General features: G+C 55.5%; 1 protein-coding gene across 2 annotated transcripts in view; it reads right to left on the bottom strand.

Annotated features, from left to right (window-relative positions):
* PTPRS (protein tyrosine phosphatase, receptor type, S) overlaps positions 1–19,209 on the bottom strand; it is an 89,331-nt gene that overhangs the window by 33,846 nt on the left and 36,276 nt on the right. For both annotated transcript variants that reach the window (XM_006896376.1, XM_006896375.1), the window contains exons 6-9: positions 14,842–15,111; positions 10,672–11,253; positions 10,312–10,445; positions 9,604–9,748 (exon numbers count right to left, since the gene is read on the bottom strand). In XM_006896376.1, the coding sequence (XP_006896438.1) occupies positions 9,604–9,748; positions 10,312–10,445; positions 10,672–11,253; positions 14,842–15,111 (1,131 nt within the window). The remainder of the gene's footprint in view (positions 1–9,603; positions 9,749–10,311; positions 10,446–10,671; positions 11,254–14,841; positions 15,112–19,209) is intronic.

The raw sequence follows: 19,209 nt of genomic DNA, 5'->3' as shown, positions 1-19,209 counted from the left end.
AAAATAAAAAAGAAGATGATAACAAACAAAACAGAACCAAAATCAAAGAGAACTGAACCCAAAGAGAAGTGGGTGTAACTGAAGGTGGGATGGGGGGGCGGGCGGCTGGCCAAGAACGCTTCCCTCAAGGGGGACAGCTGCGGTCCCCACTACGTGTCAGGTGCCACTAGAGGTCTGACCCTGACAGTGTGCCTGGCGTCACACTCACAGCTCAACAGCAGTAAGAGCAGCTCCTGACTGAGCACCTACTGTGTGCCAGGCATGAGGAAGGTGACCAGCAGTCAAGCTCCATTTACCAGGTACCTACTGTGTGCCAGGCACAAGCAAGGTCACGGACTCAAACTCCACCGACCATGCACCTACTGTGTGCTAGGCGCCCTGTCAAGGTCTTCAGGAATAAACAGAAAAACTATTTCCTGAGCACCCACTGTGTGCTCGGTGAGGAGCTCTGGTTGTGCAGTGGATAAAGTGCTGCCTGGAAGCCCCAGGGTCCCAAGCCCACAACCGCTGCTGAGAAAGGCGTGTGTGGAACGGTCTATGTCAGTGAAGACAGCAGGACTCGAGTCACTGCAAACTTGTCCTACAGGGTCCCCGGGTCAGAATCGATTCAAGGGCAGCTGGCAGGGTGTGCCGGGGGCCAGGCACCAAGCTAGAGGGAAGAGCAAGGAAAAGCCACCAATTACTGAGCACCAAGTATATGCATCATGCTAAGGGCTGCAAGAATATGTGGCACCAGCATGTGCCAGGTGCCAACACCACAGCGAGGTACCATACCAAGGGGAAAGGCAGCCAAAGCTCCAGGTACCAAGGAGCCCTGGTGGCACAGGTGAAGTTCTGGGGTGCTCCCTAAGGGTCAGCAGCTGCTCTGTGTGAGAAAGATGGGGTGCCCTGCTCCCTTTAAGATGTACACCTTTAGGAACCCAACAGAGGGGTACCAGGAGTCAGGGCGGACTTGAGAGCGGGCTTGGCTTTCTGGTTTGTCTAACTGAGTGCCTACTGTGTGCCAGGTGCTGTGCCATGGGCATCACAGAATAACGGCAAAGATGTAACAGGAGCTGTATCAACACCCACTGTGTGCCAGGCACGACTGTGCAACAAACACGCCCGGGGCTTCACGGGCTCACAGTGCACACGCTCAGTTATGGAGCACCTACTGCATGCAGGCAGCGTGCTGGGAACGGCAAGATGAGCTCCACGCACGGAGCACCTACTGTGCGTCAGGCAGTGCGCCCAGGGCCACACTAACCAACAGCAGATGCATCTATTCATTGAGCTCCTACTGTGTGCAAGCACTAGGCCAGAGCAATAGCCATAAAGGCCTCCTGTATTGGGCACCTACTGTGTGCCAAGTATTGCACCAAGGACTTCAAAGAATAATGGTGAAAGCCGTTTAATACACGCTTACTGCATACACTTCAGCTGGGAGCCCTGGTGGCAAAATGGATTAAGTGTTGGTCTGCTAACAGTAAGGGTGGTAGTTCAAACCCACCAGCCACTCCACAGGAGGAAGAGGTGGCCACACGCGCTTCCTTAAACAGTAAGGCCTTAGAAAATGCCGTGGGGATGGTCTGCCCTGCGCCCCAGGGCCCCTCTGAGCAGGACCCGCTCGGTGACGGGGGTCTGCCTTTTGGTTTGGTGTGTTGGCTAATGGGTGGTGATCAAGCTAACCAAGGGCTTTACAGAGTAAAAACGTGTGTACTTAGTGCACACCTACTGTGTGTCAGTACAGCTCATGGGGTTTGAAGTCCTTTTCGAACTCACTGCTGCATACAGCTCCCGTTCTGCACACCCACTGTGCAGCTGTGTCCTACAGGTCATCCTTTTCCATTCTGAGGCCCTACTGTGCACGTGGTACCATACCAAGCCCACTCCAGATTCTTATCACCCCTCACCTACTGAGTGTCTACTGTGGGCTGGGCACTGAAATCACATTCTAAGGATAAAAGTAACAGCTGCAAAAAAAAAAAAAATCACAGTTGCTATTTATACTGTGATACTGTGTGCTAGAAAACTGGTCTTTACTGAGTAACAGTGGTGTTTTTGTTGTCAGGTGCCCGAGTCGGCTCCTATTCATAACGTACAGAGAGGAAACGCCGCCCGGCCCTCGCCATCTGCATTACTGTCCCAGCCCCGTTAAACATCTTGGTGAGGGTCTTCGTCCCTTTACTGACCCTCTACCAGGTAGATGTCCCCTTCCAGGGACTGGTGCCTCTAGAGGACATGGCCAAAGTCCATGAGACACAGCCTGGTCACCCCTATTTCTAAGAAGCATCTGACTTTACATCCAAAGCAGTCTTGGTTCTCCCAGTGGCCCTGCCTTCACTGTTCAGAGGCTTCGCTCTCCCTCCTCAGTCCGCCTTCCTCACAGGCCCATTCCCACAGGCATCCAAGTCACCGAACCACTACGGCTTGGGCGGGGTGTACCTCAGGCCTCAAAGTGACAGCATTTTACAGAGCTCCTCAGCACAGATTTGCCCAATGCAAACGTCGTTTGATTTCCTGACTACCGTTTCCCCGGGCACTGCTGGTGGATCCAAGTGAAATGAAGTTTCTGACAAGTATAATCTTTTATCCACTTATCACGTCGCTGCTCGCTGGCCTCGTGGTGAGGATTCTTGTTTTCTTTATGTTGAGGTGTAATCCACACAGAAGGCTGCAGTCTTTGATGTTTGTTGGGAAGTGCTTCAAGTCCGCTTCACTTACATCAAGCAAGATCGTCATCTGTGCACGGTTTCGCCTCCAATCCTCTCACGCTCCCCTTCACAGAGTCCGGCTTCTGGGATTATATGCTCAGCATATAGATCAAATTATTACGGTGGAAAGCTAAAACCCTGATGCACACACCTTTGCTGATTTTAAACCACCCGGCACCCCCTGTTCTGTTGGAACAAATGACTGTCCTTGGTTTACGTACAGATTTCGCCTGAGCCTAATTAAGTGTTCTGGGATTCTTCTGTTCCTCGCAATGTTACGCACGATGTGTTATGATCTGCACAGCCAAATGCCTCTGCAGAGTCAATAAAACACAGGCAAACATCTTCCTGCTATTTCCAGCCAAGATCCATCTGACATCCCCGATAATAACTTTTCAGCCTCCTTTTCTTTTTTCTTTTCTCTCCTCTCCTCTCTTCTCTGACTTCAGCTTGAATTTCTAGCAGTCCTGTCAATGCAGCCATTTTTTTTTTCACCTGGAAAATTCACAACAAAATTGTACTTGTGTGTGACAGTAATGATTTTGTTTGATCCCTTCTCATTCTGCTGGATCACCCTTCTTTAGAAGGTGCACCGACAGGGATCTCCTCCCGTCAGCTGGCCAGGTAGCTGTGTTCCAAAGTGTTCAGCACAGGTGGCCGACCACCTCCAGGGCGGCATCTGGGGAAATGACCCAGCTGGTATCCAGTCAGGTCCTGGAGATGGGTTTGGGTTTGTTTGTGGTTTTTTTTGCCAATGCCTTCAGGGCTGCCCTTGGCTCAGACCCTCTGCTACTCAGTGAAATGGCTGAGCGCCACACCCTTCTTCCTGGGACACTGACCGAATTCTTTGCACCATCTTTTATTGTTTTCTGTATCATCTGGTACTCCTCCAGTGTTGCACCCCAGAGTGTGAAGTTTTTCTTCCATTACTGCAGCTGGAGAAATGCCGAGCACATTCTCCCTTCTCGGTTTCTAACTCTGGCCCCTCACACATGCCGTCACACTGCTTGCTCTTGCTCAGACATCTTTTCAAGCCTGTCTGTCTTCCTCATTCCTTCCACTTTGCATCCCTTTATTTCTACCCCCACTCCTGCCCTTAACTACCTCTTGCCCTCTTCATGGACGGTGTTCTCGATGTCACTCGCAGCTTGTCTGGGCCTCAGTCTTCAGTGTTATCTCTGCTGAGGTGGTTTCACAGCCAGGTGGGTGGGGGTTCCTCAAGGCCATGCTTTGCTTCTTATGGGCGCGTTCTCATTTTCTCCAGCTTCCACCTGACCTGCCCAGGAGAACGTCACGGTCAGTTCCACAGTCGGGCTCGGCCTTGCTCTGACTTCGGAGATGCAGCTTCCCTGGTTCTTCTTCCGCCGAGACCATCCTCTGGATTCCTGCGTATTGCATCTGCCGAGGTCCATGTGCACTGTCAGGTGCAGTGGACTTGACGACACAGCTCAGAGCCTTGCCCGATCCCGTGCCACCCTCTCAGCGTCCACCAGGCTCAAGGCCACCATTGCAGCCACGGCCTCACTCCTTCTCCTCGAGGGTCTTCCACCTTCTCGAGAGCCTCTGCATTTCCCATCCTAATGTATGTGGTGTCACCGTGTTACGGTGCCAACAAAATGTTCCTGTTAGGTGCTGTCGAGTCATGCAAGTGGCCCTGTGACTGACAGATCTGAAGCCCGTCCTCTCCTGCGCCGTCCTCACAATCTCCGGCACGCTGGAGCCCAATGCTGCAGTCACTGTCACCGTCAGCCCACCTCACTGAAGGTCTCCCTCTCCTTTGTCACCCCTCCACCTTCCCAAGCACGATGACCCTCTCCAAGGAACAGCCTCTCCTAACAACATACTCAAAGCAAGTGAGACGAAGCTTCATCATCTTTGCCTCCAAGGAGCATTCCAGCTGCATCTCCTACACCATGTATCTGTTCCCTTGGTCGTTCATGGGATATCATTCAGCGTTCTTCTCCGATGCCACAGCTCAAAGGCATCGCTTCCTCCTTATTCATCATGCACCTCTCTGATGCCCAGCCAAGTGACAGCAAAGGCACTCTGAATCAGACACACCTTGGTCCTCATACTGACATCACTGCTCCTCAGTACTCTGGAGAGGTCCCCGACAGCCGACTTTCCCAGTGCAATCCGTCTCCTATCTCCTGGCTGCAGACCCTATTGAACGAAGGTAAGCTGCACTAAGCGGCCAGTCTGCGCTGCAATCTCCGGTGTGCTGTCTGCTGGAAGGCCGTTATTTTCCTATTCCCAATCCTCTCCTCCTCGGCTTCCACACTCACCGTCGAATCACCAGTAATTATCAATGCGTCTTGGTTGCACGTGCGAGCGAGTTTGAGACTGCAGAAGTCAGTGCAATCCTCCCGTGTCCTCAGCCCTGCCATCAGTGGCCGGGCATGAATTTGGAGCCTGAGTTGTACTAACCGGCCTTCCCCCGAGGGATGTGCACATTTCTCTGGCTCAGGGCAGATCGTGCAACACTCTTGGACAACGAGTGTGTCCTCTAAAGTGACACCTCCCACATACTAAGCCACTATTGTGTGCCAAGCGATTACTGAGGGCCTCATGGCATATTCATCACTCTTCTCGCATTATGGATTTTATCAAGTAACTGTGCTGTTGTTGTTAGGTGCCTTCGAGTCTATCATGACCCACAGCGATCTTATGAATGACAGACCTGGACCCTGTCCTGTCCTGTGTCATCCTCACACTTCCTGGCCCAATACAGCCGATTGCTGCAGTCACTGTGTCGATCCACCTGGCTGAGGGTCCTCCTCTCCTTCATGAACCCCCCACCCCGCCAAGCTTGATGCCCCTCTTCAGAATATGCTCTCCCAGCAACATACCCAAAATACGTGATGAAGCTTCGTCATCTTTGCCTCCAGGGAGAACTCTGGCTGCACTTTCTCCAAGACATACTTGTCTTTTGCCAATCCATGGGACATTCAGCCCTCTTCTCCAACACCACAGCTCAAAAGCATCACGACTTCTTCTGCCATCCTTATTCGTTTTCCATCTGACTCTCAGATGCAAAGTGATCAGAAATATCATGGCCTGAATCAGATGCACCTTAGTCCTCAAAGTGACACCACTGCTCCTCTATAGCTTGGAGAGGTCCCTAACTGCAGACTTTCCCAGTACAATGTTGTTGTTGATTGCCTTTGAGTAGAGCACGACTCATAAGGACCCTATGAACAAAAGGCCTGAAAGCCCCTCTACAACTATCGATATTTATCAAAGTTCATAGAGTTTCCGGAGGCGTGCCAAGTCCAATCTGTCTCCCGATTTCCTGACTGCTGGTACTAAGAGTGTTGACTGTGGATCCAAATAAGAGGAAATTGTTGGCAACTTCTATCTTTTCTCTACCATGGTGTTGCCTACTGGGCTAGTGGTAAGTATCTTTGTTTTCTTGACACTGAGATGCAATCCAAATTGAAGGCTGCATTCCTTGATCTTCTGCAACAAGTGCTTCAGGTCCTCCTCACCTTCAGCAAGTAAGGTTGTGTCATCTGCACAACACAGGATGTTGATGAGTCGTCTTCCAATCTTGATGCCACATTCTTCTTCGGAGTCCAGCTTCTTGAATAATTTCCTCAGCATACAAAGTAATTTTATCAGTTTCCTCCTATACAGCACCTACTGTGCACCAGGCATTCCGTCAATGGCCTTATATATAAAAACAGTAACAATCCTTTTACTGAACACCCACTATGTGCATACCAAGGGCTTTGTAGATAAGCTCAAGTCTTGAATGCCAACTGTTACCTGGCACCATGCTAGGCTCTGTATCACTGAACGACTCCACCTGAGGACCTACTCTGTGCCCCGCACCAGGCTGACCTCTTTATAGTAAATGCCACTCACAGAACACTCCTGTGCCTGGCCTCACTGCAAGGACTGAAGCCTCCGGGTTCTGTGCACTAGACACTGGGCTAAGCTTCTCACTGACCTCACTGGCTTCCATCCCTCAGTGCCAGCTGTGTACTCAGCCCAGCCCCAGCCTATTTTCAGACTGGGAGCTGCATTTATAGAGCACCTACTGTGTGCTTGGCCGTACATGTGCAGGGCTTCACTGAATGACCACATGCTCAGCCCCTACTGTGTGCCAGGCAGAGAGGTAAGGGCTTTGTGGAAAAGCAGCAGAAGTTCCCTGTGTGCTGAGCCCCACTATGGGCCAGGCCGTGCACTTTGTTATACCTACTGTGCACCCCGCCTTCCCACTTTTTACGGTGTCACAGTGGGCAGCACTGAGCTAAATGCTTCCCATAATTATCTTGGTCAACTCTTAGGTCCCCAGAGGTGACTGGAACTCTATATGCCCCAGCACGTGTTAGCTGTGGGGAAGGCAGGCTCTGTGCCTGTCTGTGTATTCCTGAGCCTTCGGTGTGCCAGGCCCTATGCCCCAGCACATGTTAGCTGTGGAGGAGGTGCACTCCGTGCCCACTTCTCTGGTTCTCTGTGTGTACCTGCACCTCTGTTTGCCAGGCCCTGTGCTATGACCCACCATGTGAGCTGTGGGGAAGGTAGGTCCATGCCCACTTCCCCGTGAATTCCTGAGCCTCCTATGTGCCAGGCCTTGTCCTGTGCCCCACCACATGTTAACTGTGGGGAAGGCAGGTTCGTGTCCACCTCTCTGGCTCTCTGTGTATACCTGCACCTCCTGCATCCCCCAGGCCCTGTCCAGGTGCTTTTCACCTATCACCTCCCTCAGTCTGTCCCAAAGCCCCGAGATGGGCCTACTTCTCAGATGGGCAAAGAGCAGTGTGCTCCCTGTCCAAGGCCTTAACTGCTGCCCACAGGCTTATGTGGCTTAAGGGAGGGTGATCATATAGCTCAGATCAGCCGAGGACTGTGTGGATGGTCCCTGACTGTAGCGTGCACCCCTGCCTTGTTCAGAGGAGCTGAGGGGGTCTGCCGGTCTTGCCCGAGCTCCAGGCACAAAGAGCCTTGTCCCTCACACCAGCCTGTCCACTGAGAAACTGTGACTGAGTAACTTCACTACCTGCGCCCCTCTGCCAGGCTCTGGGGTGCAAAGACTAACTAGAAGCCCCTGCCTTCAAAGGCACCAGACTTTTGGGGAGTCAAGAAGCCACTCCAATAGTGATCCTCTCAGTCTCATTTTAAGTAAAACAGCTCCAGAAAATAAGACACTTGGGCTGGTTCCCCCATTTCTTGACCAGCCACCCCAAACAAAAGTGCCTGGGTGGGGGGATCAGGCAGGGGTGGAATGAAAAAAAAAAACCAATTAAGGGATGATCTGGTAGGGATGACTTTGCTGAGAAAGAGGAAGGAAAAAACAAAAATCAAACCAAAACCATAATAAAATAAGAAACAACGGTGATGGTGATGATGATGAGAAAAACCATAATAAAAGAAAGAAAGACGCCTTCCAGAAAAACTCCCAGTCTGGTTACCTACCTTCCACTCTTCAACTGCTAACTTATAAGACTTTCTTACGAGGGAGGGAACAGCCGAGGGCTGAATTACGAGGCCAGACTGAGCTCGTGGTGGGTCTCGGACTCCATTGGGCTCTCGGCCCGGCCCTGGCCCCTGGCACAGGCGAGACTCGGTTCCAGTGAGGCAGGAGGGCGGAATGGTGTCTGAAGAGACCCACGGCTGAGTGGTCTGGCCTCCACCTACCCTTGCATTCAGCCTGGGGAGCCCGAAGCCCACGGATACGCCTGGCCCTGAGTCTCTGCTGTCGGCTCTCTTGGTCCCCACCCGTCCTGGGGGTGAGAAGCGGAGAGCCCCTTCTCCCCACTCCCTGTCCTGGGCCACCCCGGAGATTCACGTGGCTGGGCCGAAGCCGCTTCCTAGGAGGCCTCAGGGGCCACGTCTGTCACAATCCAGCCCACCCTGCGTGACATTACGGGAGAGGAGGGACACGTGCATAGACACATGGGGGCGGTGTCGTGTGCTCTGGTTCCTGCTGTCCCACTTATGGGGGTTCAGAGAAGTTTCGAGGGCCCGAATTGGGGCTCCAACATTTGGGTGGCCCAGAGCTGCCAGGGCCAGGCTGGAGGGGCACACAGGGTGGGCTGTCTTTGTGATTTGCTTGAGACCAGCACATACTCACCTTGGTGGCACTTGGCCAGTCTCGAGTGGCTGTCCAAGCCACAGGCCACCCTCACTGACTCCACCTCACACACAAGTGTGCCCAGCTCCGCTGAGCAGGGAGGGGGTGGGGAGGAGGAGGAGGGCCGGGTGGCAGGGTCTGCATCTCTGGGCCAGCCAGCCCAGCCTGAAGTGTGGGTGACCCCTGCTCACCCACTGACTGCCGTGCACACTCCCGGGTGTGAAGGAGCTTCCACTTCGGGAGGGGCTGAGCAGGAAGAGGAGGGGGGCGGGAGGGGCAGGGAACGCTCGGCAGGTGGGGACCTGCCAGGCTGGGAGGCAGGGCGCAGCAGGGGCCGCTGGTGTCGCTCGAAGCCCCCCAATGGTGTGTCTAAGTTGTGGCAGGGCGGCCAGGCAGGTGGAATGAACAAGTCCAAAGATTCAATCAGAATGAGGGAGGGGCCCAGGAACCCCACACCGGGGTCAGCTCTGCCCGTTCCCCACCCCATGCCCCTAGGGGCTGTCCCGGGCACTGCCCGCCATCTGGGGACGAGGGTGTGTGTGTCTGAGTGTCCTCCAGATGACAGCCTCGCTGCGTGCCCAAGGAAGGCCTGGGCGCGGGGACAGTGAGGCTGTGTGGTTCGCCCCAAATTCATGAGCTGGGAGGAGCTCATGGGACCACGGAGCGGGGTGTCCACCATGCCCGCCTAGGGGAGGGAGGCTGGGGTGTCTGTGTGAACCTCTGTGGCCTGCACGGTCAGCGCGCCTCGAGGCTCCAGGTGAGGTGTGTTGGAGGCGCCCCCCCACCCCCGGTGCCGCTCTGCCCGCAGCAGCGGCTCCGTGAGACACGTACTGGACTGCAAGGTGCGCTGCCGCACCACTGACGTGAAGGCGCCCAGGCCCTGCAGCGAGCGTGCGGCCAGGCGGAAGGCATACTCCGTGTGCGGCTTCAGGTCCTCCACCACGAACACAGTCGTTGGGTCAAAGGTCCTCCCGACCTGGGGCAGGGGAGACGACGGCAGAGGGGACGGAGGGAGTCAGAGACACGGTCAGAGAGACAGAGGGTCAGAGGGGGACAGACTGTGAGAACAACAGGCAGGGACAGTGCAAGAGTTTCCATGGGGGACAGAATCAGAGAATGAGATGGTGGACAGAGAGACAAAGATATAGACTGTGACATAGAGACAGACGGACAAGAGGGAGAGACAGACACAGGGAGGCAGGATCAGAGATTAACAGGGGACAGAGAGATGGACAGAGACATAAAGAGACAAGAGTTAGAGACACAGACAGAGAAGGGCAGAGCCAGAGAGTGACAGTGTCAGAGACACACACAGAGAAACAGAACACATACAGAAACAGAAGACAAGGGAGGCCGAGAAACAGTCAGAGAGACACCAATGAAGACAGAGCCAAAGCTGGGGAGAAGCAGGAGACTCCCCGAGACAGACAAGGAGGAGAGTGGGAAGTGGGCGAGGAGAGGGAGCAGCCCGTCTCAGGCCCCGCCTCTCCCGAGGCCCCTCCCCTGGTTTGCCCCCTGCCCAGCTCGCCCTCTGGGTACCTCTCTGCCATGGTCGCCCTCTCGGAAGAGAAGCTCGTATTTGATGATGCTCTCCTGCCGCGGGGGGCTCCATGAGAGCCCAATACTGGTCTCAGACTTGGCCTCAGCCCGGAAGTTCATGGGCTGGCCAGGCACTGCGGGAGGGGCCAAGGAAATGAATGGGGGACAGTCTTTGCACAGCCCTGCAGACTGCACAGGAGGCCCCCCCAAATATGGGCTTGGGGGCTGGGATGACACACAACATATGTTCCTACCTCCAGATCTAACACACAGTGCCAGCCTGGGGCTGCCAGGGCTGGAAAGACCCCTGACCACTGAGGGCCGGCCCCTGCCCACCCAGCACCCCAGGCCGGGGCTCACCTCCCTGCTGCGTCTTGACCTGGATGGGGTCCGAGAGGGGCCCGTCGCCCACCGAGGTGAAGGCCAGCACCCGCACGGTGTAGGTCTCGTCCTCCAGCAGGCTGCCCACGGTGGTCAGCAGGCTGTCGTCCACGTTGTGCTTCTGCCAGTTGCCCACGGGGTGCTCGGGCTCCATGGTGTAGTAGACGCGGTAGCCCCGGATGAGGCCGTTGGGCTCCACAGGCTCCTCCCACTGGATGATCATGGTGGTGGCGCTCAGCATGCGGGCCTGCACGTTGCGGGGGGCGCTGGCCGGCGCCTGCTCGCCCGTGCGGGTCACCACCGACTCGCTGGGCGGGCCCTGGCCGATAGAGTTGACGGCAGACACCCAGATCTCGTACTCGGAGTTGGGGCTCAGGCCACCGATGCTGTAGCGTGTGGTGGTGATGTCCTCCTTAATCTGGTAGGGCCCGTCCTGGCTCTTGGACTTGTACTCGATGACGTAGTACGACACTGGGTCTGGGTTGCCCGAGTCCCACGTGATGGTGATGCTGGTGGCTGTGTTCTCGGTCACCACGGGGGTCCCGGGGGCTTTGGGGAGAGCTGTGGGTGGGGAGGTGGGAGGGGGTGTCACACACTGGGGAACCTGAAGGCTGCAGGGCTTCTGGCCATTGCACTGCCCTCCCTAAGCCTGAGTTTCCTCCGTGGTGGTCACAGCCAACAGTCTGAGGGCCCCCACCTGGGTTGGCGAATAAAGTTTTATTGGCACACAGGCATGCTTCTGTGCTATCTCTGGGTGTCTAGGGATACGGAGCCCAGAGGTCCCTGGGACACAGATCAAATAGGCCACGGCAGACTCAAGCGTGTCCCGGAAAAGTCCTAACCCTCACACCTGTGTCCACCTACGAGCATGATCCCGTTGGGAAACGGGGTCGTTGTAGACGGTATCAGTTGGGGTGAGGTGGCACCGCAGAGCTGTGGGCCCCGGCCAGTACAGGCCATCTTCACTTTACGGCCGCTCGCTCTGGTGCACTCGGCAGATGCTGCGTTTTTCACAAATAGAAGTTTCTCTCTCTCTCTCTCTGTGTGATCAGAGTGGAAGTTTACAAAGCCAACTGGTTTTCTTTCATGACATTAACTTCAGAACCCACAAGGTGATCGTCCTGTTCCCTGTCCCTCCCTGTGATGCTCACCTCCATTAATCCTGCTAGCCTAACCCGTCCTGCTTTCTGCGAGGTTTCCCCATGCAAATGCTGCTCTCAGACTTTACCTGGTCGGTGAGTGGAAGGAGTGCCTTGTCGTTTACTGATCAACTAACAGGCTCGACTCCCAAGGTGGAGAGTTTTATTTCCGGTTCAAAGGTGACTGAGGGCCACATTTCTATTGAAATACGTCTCAACTGAGCCAGTAAGCCTGACATTTCTTTTTTTGTTTGTTTATTATTAATTTTAATGAACGTTTATAGAGACGGGATTTCCATTCAATCATTGTTGTGCCTTTCTCCCTGCCAACACTTCCCCCCAGTTCGCTCTTCTCTTTGGAAAGTAAAAGAAAAATTCTTTTAAAAATATGGAAGGCTTCACAAATTTGCGTGCCATCCTTGTGCAGGGGCCATGCTAATCTTCTCTGTATTGTTTCAATTTTAGTGTAGGTGCTGCCGAAGCGAGCACGAGCCTGGACTTTCTAACGCGTCTTTCAGATTGAGTCCGCACTCACTGCCCCCTACTACAATCGGAAGTTTTGGGGCGACCCCTTCTTGAGCAAGTCTAACAGCACCACTGCCCCCATCACAGATAAAGTGGGGTGCGCTGTGACCGCTCATGGTCTGCCACAGGGGTCTGCACTGAACGCCCACTGTCTGCACCGGGTGCTTGTCCACTGTGGCTGGTGGGCAAGGTGGGGTCACTTCCAGGTTGTGCTGCCCCGAGTTCCTAGGCTGCCATCTCCACAGGAGCAGGGCACCAGGGCTTTGCGCCCACCTGATGCCGGGCAGCCCTGGGGTCAGCACCCGAGCACCTAGTCGCCGTCCTGCCAGGGCTGCTTCCTGCAATGGGAGTGGGGGGCTTCAGGAAGAGGAGGCCCTGAGCCACTGCCGGAGGCTGCAGGAGGCCAGGAAGGTGCCACCTGAGCTGGCAGACAGGACACGGCCCTCCTGACACCCTGATTTGGACTTAACAGCTAACGGGGGGTCAGTGAAAGAGGAAGAGTCTCGGTGAGACATCCCGCCCCGAGGCTGCAGCACGGAGGGCAGTGGTGAGGAAGGGAGGAGGGGCAGGGCTCGCTGTGGGTCAGAACCCACTTGGCGGGGCCTGACAAACCGCACGACTGTGAGAGCAGGTGCCCTGGGTCATGGCACCAGCTGGGGTTCTGCTTGTAGAGGCCACAGCTGCCCACTGCGCCGGCGGGGCGGCCTCAGGGCTGCTGTGTCTGGTCTCCAGGGCTCTGCTCAGCCCTCTTCACGCCCGTTCTGTCTGTTCCCACCTCACATTTGCTGTTCCCTGCACCTCTTTTCCAGACAGCCACCGAGTCTCCAGCTCCTCTCAAATGCTACTGTCTCCTCTGGCACCTGACCGGAGGCGTACTTCCCCTGAGGCCACCTCCTTGTCCTGTTCACCTGTCCTTCATGCCAGCAGGGACCACTCGCAGTCACCACTCAGGGACTGTCATGTTTCCCCCCATTTCTCCTCATAAACACCTCCTGCAAACACCTCCTCTGGGGGGGGGAAGTGGGAGGAGCCTGGACCCCTCCACCTGGCTGGCTCTGCAGCCCCGGAGCAGGCACTGTCACCACTTTCCAGAAGGGGGTGGCCAGTCACATGGTCCCTGTTGTGTCCACTCTACCCTCGTGGCTCCAGGGCCCACAGAAAACCCACAGCTGTGGGGCTGACACCCACAGCAGTGACTCTGTAGGACCCGAGGCTGCAGATCTCTAGGGGATTAGCCTGTCTCACTGTTCTTCCACGGAGCAGGTGTGTGGATTTGAACCACTGACCTTCGGGTTGGCAGCCAAGTACTTTAACCACTGTACTATACGAGAGCTTTTGAAAGACACACAAAACTCCAGGCTCTCTGCGTTCTAGAGGATGCTGTCTCCCAGCAACCGTGCCGGGCAGAGGAGAACTGCCCCCGAGCTAGCATTTTAATGGAGGCAGATTCCCACACTGTTTTCCCAAGGAGTGGCTGGTGGGTTTGCACGGCTAACCTTTGGGTTACCGGAGGGCAACATGTAACACACCCCACGCCCACACACCACCGGAGCAACCGAGCACAGCTCTGTGCTGGTAAAACTTGATTTACAAACACAGCGGCGGGGGCAGATCTGGCCCTCAGGTCAGAGTGCCCACCCGGGCTCCCACTCAGCTCTCCTCTGAGCCTTCGCACATGCTGCTCCCTCTGCCCGGAACACTGTTCCCCAGCTTCTGTCTCCTTCCCACCTGTTCCGCTTTCCATTTCCACACTGTGCCTGTTCGGATCTGCCCTTCCCAGGTGAGGCCTTTCCTGGGAGGTGAGGCCTTTCCCGGGAGGCGAGGCCTTTCCCATGAGGCGAGGCCTTTCCCGGGAGGCGAGGCCTTTCCCGGGAGGTCTGCACGGCACCCTGTCCCCTGACCCTGATTCAGCACGGACGGAGCCCAGCTATCTGTGAGCGACTTCTGCTCACTGCAGCCCTCGGTCCCCGGCTGTCAGGTGGAACTGCTCCGCTGGCCTGCTGATTCCCCATAAACAGATGGACTGGCTTCACCAGGCCTGTCTTCTGAGGTGTCACTCGAACTGTCTGCCATCAGGTGAGCTGACCGTGTTCACTGTTTGTGCCTCCTGGACGTGGTCACAACACTAACCGGCCTGGACTGGCGCAGCACGGCTGTGTGAGCAAGCTCTACACAGAGCAGGACTCTGTCCTAGTCGGGAGTCCCTTGGTGACGCAAATGGTGAACACCTTCAGCTTCAGCTTCCGAGTCCTTCCCCCCAGATGCCTCAGAAGAAAGGCCTGGCGACGTCCCTCTGGAAGCTCAGCCCTTGAAAACCTCACATTACACAGAACACCACACAAGGGTTGCCATGACATGCCGGCAAAAGGTGGCGTCCTGTTCCTACGGGCCTAGCCCGGATTTCTTACAGCCACACACGTGACCATTCACTGCAGACCAGGAGGGACACTGACGCCACTCTCAACGTCGAGGCCGCCCCACTCACATTTCACGGTGATTTGCGCCACTGCCTCGATGACGCCCAGGCTGGACATGGCCACGCACGTGTAGTTGGCCGAGTCCTTGACGTCCGTGAGCTCCAGGACGTTCCGGCCCACGGGCATGTCGTCTTCGGGCGTCAGGTCCTCAGCCCCCTGCATCCACTTGACGTAGGGCATGGGCGAGCCCACGGCCACGCAGGTGATGTTCACGTTCCCGCCCGGCATGATCTCGTGACTCATGGGTAAGATGGAGAAGCGGGGGGCCACGCGGCGCACTGGGGCAGTGGCACGCGGGGCGGGGCCGGGGTGGGCGGGGGGCAGAGGAAACACCAGAGACAAGCAGGAGGAACAAAGGGTGGAAGGAAAGAAAGAAAGAAAAAAACAAACAGGAAAAAAAACAAAACGGAAAACCATTTAAATATAAACAGGGCTGTTTCCTTCCCCCAACTGACTTTTTTTTAAAAAATGAAATTAAAAGAAAAGAACCAACTTAAAGAACCAAATTCCAACACAAAGGAAACTAAAACTTCAAAGGAAGGTACTTCACAAACAATATATAGAGAGATATATCAATATATAATAGACATGAAGCACTATCATCTCATAGCAACGGGGTTCCAAGACCAGGGTGCCTGGTCTCGGCACAGATACGGACACAAAAATTTATCAGCCGTTTCTCATCTTTGCAGACGGACGTGGCCTGGGGCACAGCCCCTCCACCCACTCCTGGGGGAGGGAGCTTTCGGGGACTGTGGGGAGATCCTGGTGGCAGACATGGGTTACCTCTGCACAGGCCCCATCTTCCAACCCTCCCTGGTTACCTGGGGACGGGGAGAGGGCTGAGACTGGCTGAGCTGGAACTAGGGACAGAGAAGAGCTTTGGGAACCTGCCCCCTGATTCTTATCCCTCTTTGGGGGGCCCAGGGGCCCGCCCACTTCCCCCGGGGCCCTCCAGGAAAAGATGAGAAACTCTAATGAAATTTTTGTGGTTTTTTTTTGGGTTTAGAAACCCTTCTAAAAGCTTCTGTCGGATCTGACAAGTTTCCATCAATAGATGCAGCTCTCAGAGTCACAAACATCATGCAAAATAGGTTGAGAGAGAAAGAGAGAGAGAGAGAGAGACAGAGAGAGAGAGAGGGAGGAGAGATGGAATGCCAGAGACAGGTAGGACGACAGAGAGAGAGAGGAGCTGGGGAGGATGGAAGAGGAAGGCCTTGTCCTCAGGGGCCTTTGGTGCACACCCTGGGGGACCAGAGAGGAGCAGCGAGAGATAGAGAGAGACAGGGATAGAGAGAGGGAAGCACAGAGAAAGAGAGAGGAGGGGAGGGGGCCCACTTCAATGCTGCATATTAACTCTAGCGGATGTAACCCAATGTGACACGGCACATTGTCACATCACAGCCCTGGCAGAATAATAGAGAGGATATTAATAATAATAATAAACGAGAGGATGAACTTGGAAGTGGAGGCAACAGGGGCATGTTCTGTGCAGAACTCAGCGGGGAGTGGATGCAGCCTTCGGCCCCAACCTCACGGACCGTGAAGGCAGCAGGATGCATTTCGTGGGCTCCATTTTCAGAAGGTAAATGGGTCCTGGGAAAGGGGTGGATGCTGAGGGGGTGTTGGGGGGGGTGTTTCCCCCAGGAGATGGGAGATTGCAGAGAGGGGCTCAGGACAGCTTAGTAAATCCTTCTTGCTGGAAAGGGGTCAACTGTCGGGGCCTATAGGTCACGTAGGCCAGTCTCCAGTGTGAGGGGCAGGAAGGTCTCCATTGGACAGAACAGGGCTGGGGGGTCAGAAAGGCGGAATGATTTATTAAAGGCCACTAAATTCTGGGATGTGACTTCTTCTGCCCACCCCCGGTGACTCTGAATTGGACATCCTATTTGGGAGACCAGCCCACTACGGTAGTTTCAAGGCTCAAGCCTGCCCTACAGCAAAGGGGCTCCAGAAATGAAGGAGAGAGGACAACTCAGCCCTCTTCCAGCCTCAACTCCTTCTGGAAGCCCTTGTCCCCTGCCCCTCAGGTCCTGGCTGGAGGCAAGGGGGCGTATGTTTGGGCAGGAATGGAAGGCAGGAAGGTGGCAGCCCTTCGGAAAACGAAGCCCCACGAAAAGTCCAGAGTCACACTGGAGACAGGATGAAGGAAGTTGAAGGTACCGCTGGGGGTGGGGGGAGTTGAGGTGGGGTGGTGAGGGGAGACAGAGAGGGCATGCAGACAGACTGGGGGTGATGGGGTGGGGGCAGAGGGGCTGAGATGAGAGGTCTTTCTGGCAGGGCTAGGTAGAGGCGGGGGAGTCAGTGCAGGGGGAGAATGGGGTCTGGCCAGCCAGTGGACGTGGTCCTGGCCAGCCGCCGGCATCCACAGCGAGGCACGGGTGGGTGGGATGCCGACGCTGCGTTGCCATGGAAACGGAATACGATGGGGAATGAGCGTGGAGGAGCTAATTAATCAAGGACAGAAACGGCATCGACGTCCAAAACAAAACCAGGAAAAACAAATGCAGAAACAGAGCGAAAAAAAAAAAAAGAAAAAGAAAAAAGAAAATAATAAAACCACCAAACCCAAAAGCCAAACAAAAGCCCCTCAAACCAAAACCCTAAAGCAAAACATGGAATGGGTGTGGGGCTGAAAATCGGGGTCTGAAAGGAGGAGGGGTGTGGCTTCCCCAGGAAGGTGCCCCCTCGGCAGAACACAGGATCCGGCCTCCCCACCCTGCCCCCAGGGGCCTCGGCTGAGGGTTCAAGGTGGCCACAGGGCAGCATCCTCACGGATAAGGAAGCTTCGGAGCAAACCGACCCAGCCCCCCACCTGAACTCCGCTCTGCAAAGCCCCTGGCCACGGCCCAGCTGCACCTGCCTGGTTGTGGGGCAAAACCCACTGCAGTGTGGATGCTACTGCAAAACTAACACTCCTAAGACCTGAGACAGCCCCAGAAAACCTCGCTGGCCAGAAGCGGCCTTAGGAAAGACCCTCATTCTCCCAGAGCCTGTGTTTCTATGCAACAGGAACTCTTAAGGACGTGCTGAGATGTGCACCGGGCTGAGCGCGGACACTGGGGTACTCCTGCCACTCAGGGGGCAGGCAGGGAAGGTCCACCAGAATCTCCATCCAAAGGGAGCTTGTGGGGGAATGGGAGAAAATTCTAGTAAAAATTGCAAATAGAATTTCCACTGAGTTCTTGCCTCGTTCTCCTCCTTCCCACAACTCTGTCCTTGTGCCCGTTTTTCAGAGGAAGGAGTGGGCTGGAAATGGTGCTAGGGCTCCCTGGAAGTCACAGGGGAAGGAAGCAGTGGGACACATCTGAGATCCTGGCCTTATTCCTGCCTTTCAGGGAAAAACAAGGCTTCCCCTATCACAATAAGCAAGCTGTTAAGTTTGTGGCAGAAAACAAGAATTACAGGCAGGTGTTCCCTGTTGGCACCCAGATCTTTCAAAACTGGGTGTCTTCACCCTCGGGGGACACGAGAGAGGGCACAGCTAACCCGTCAATTCACTTCCATCAGTCCCACCAGCTGAATCACGTCCACCGCCCTCCTAAAGTAAGGCAGGCCCTGAAGTCATCAGAAGAAGACTCACAGCCCAAGGTTCATTTACAGAGGGCTGTTGGAGCGAATTTTAAGACGTAGCTTTCGGCTTAAGTTAAACCCGAGCCCACAGTCATCTGCCAGACTCAACACCTCGCCCAAAAGGCCCTGTTCACGTGTGATCTAGAATCGCTCTTCAGAGGGGTCACGGTCTGGAAGGCACCTGTAACTTTTCTTTAAAACGGAACGAAGGCTTACATCTTGGGCGTGTAACAGCTGTACCATGCAGGACCGTTCAATTGGAGGTCGGTTAAAGAGGGGACAATGTGTCTCAACCACGGTAACTCTGGGGCTCATGTCCCCACGCACAGCCAGCAGCCGTCGGTTAAATGAACCGCCACCAAGCTCTGAGCGCGTGCTGACATCTAACAGTGTCCACGTGCCGTGCCGTGGGGACAGGGCTGGTTTGCTCCGAGTCTGAGGACGACTGGCCCCCTGGGCACCGGGGTGGCTCGGCCCGCCCTGGGCGGGGGGCGGGTTGGCAGCTGACGCTGTGTTCTGGGGTGCTGACACCCACCCCACGTCATCTTTCCACCCCCGGCTGCAAGCTTGAGGTGCAGGTTAGAGAGTAAGGTGGGCGCGGAGCCCTCCGGACAGAGAGGCCCCGCGGGAGCCCTGCCCCCAATTACCGACCTGAATGGAGGGTCCAGGCGGGTTAGAGGGGACCACACCAGCCTTGATCCTCAGCAGGCTCCAGCTGGCTCTCGTTCCCAGCTCTTCTCGTCACCGAGTAGCCGGGGGTCCCAGCGGGGGGACCCGCGTGGGTGAGGGGGTTAGGAGGGTGG

The sequence above is a fragment of the Elephantulus edwardii genome, unplaced genomic scaffold, assembly GCF_000299155.1.
Source record: "Elephantulus edwardii isolate Elephantulus edwardi_28Jun2011 unplaced genomic scaffold, EleEdw1.0 scaffold00185, whole genome shotgun sequence".
Taxonomy (NCBI): domain Eukaryota; kingdom Metazoa; phylum Chordata; class Mammalia; order Macroscelidea; family Macroscelididae; genus Elephantulus; species Elephantulus edwardii.
The sequence above is the reverse complement of the archived record's forward strand: the minus strand, read 5'-3'. Positions and strand labels throughout refer to the sequence as shown.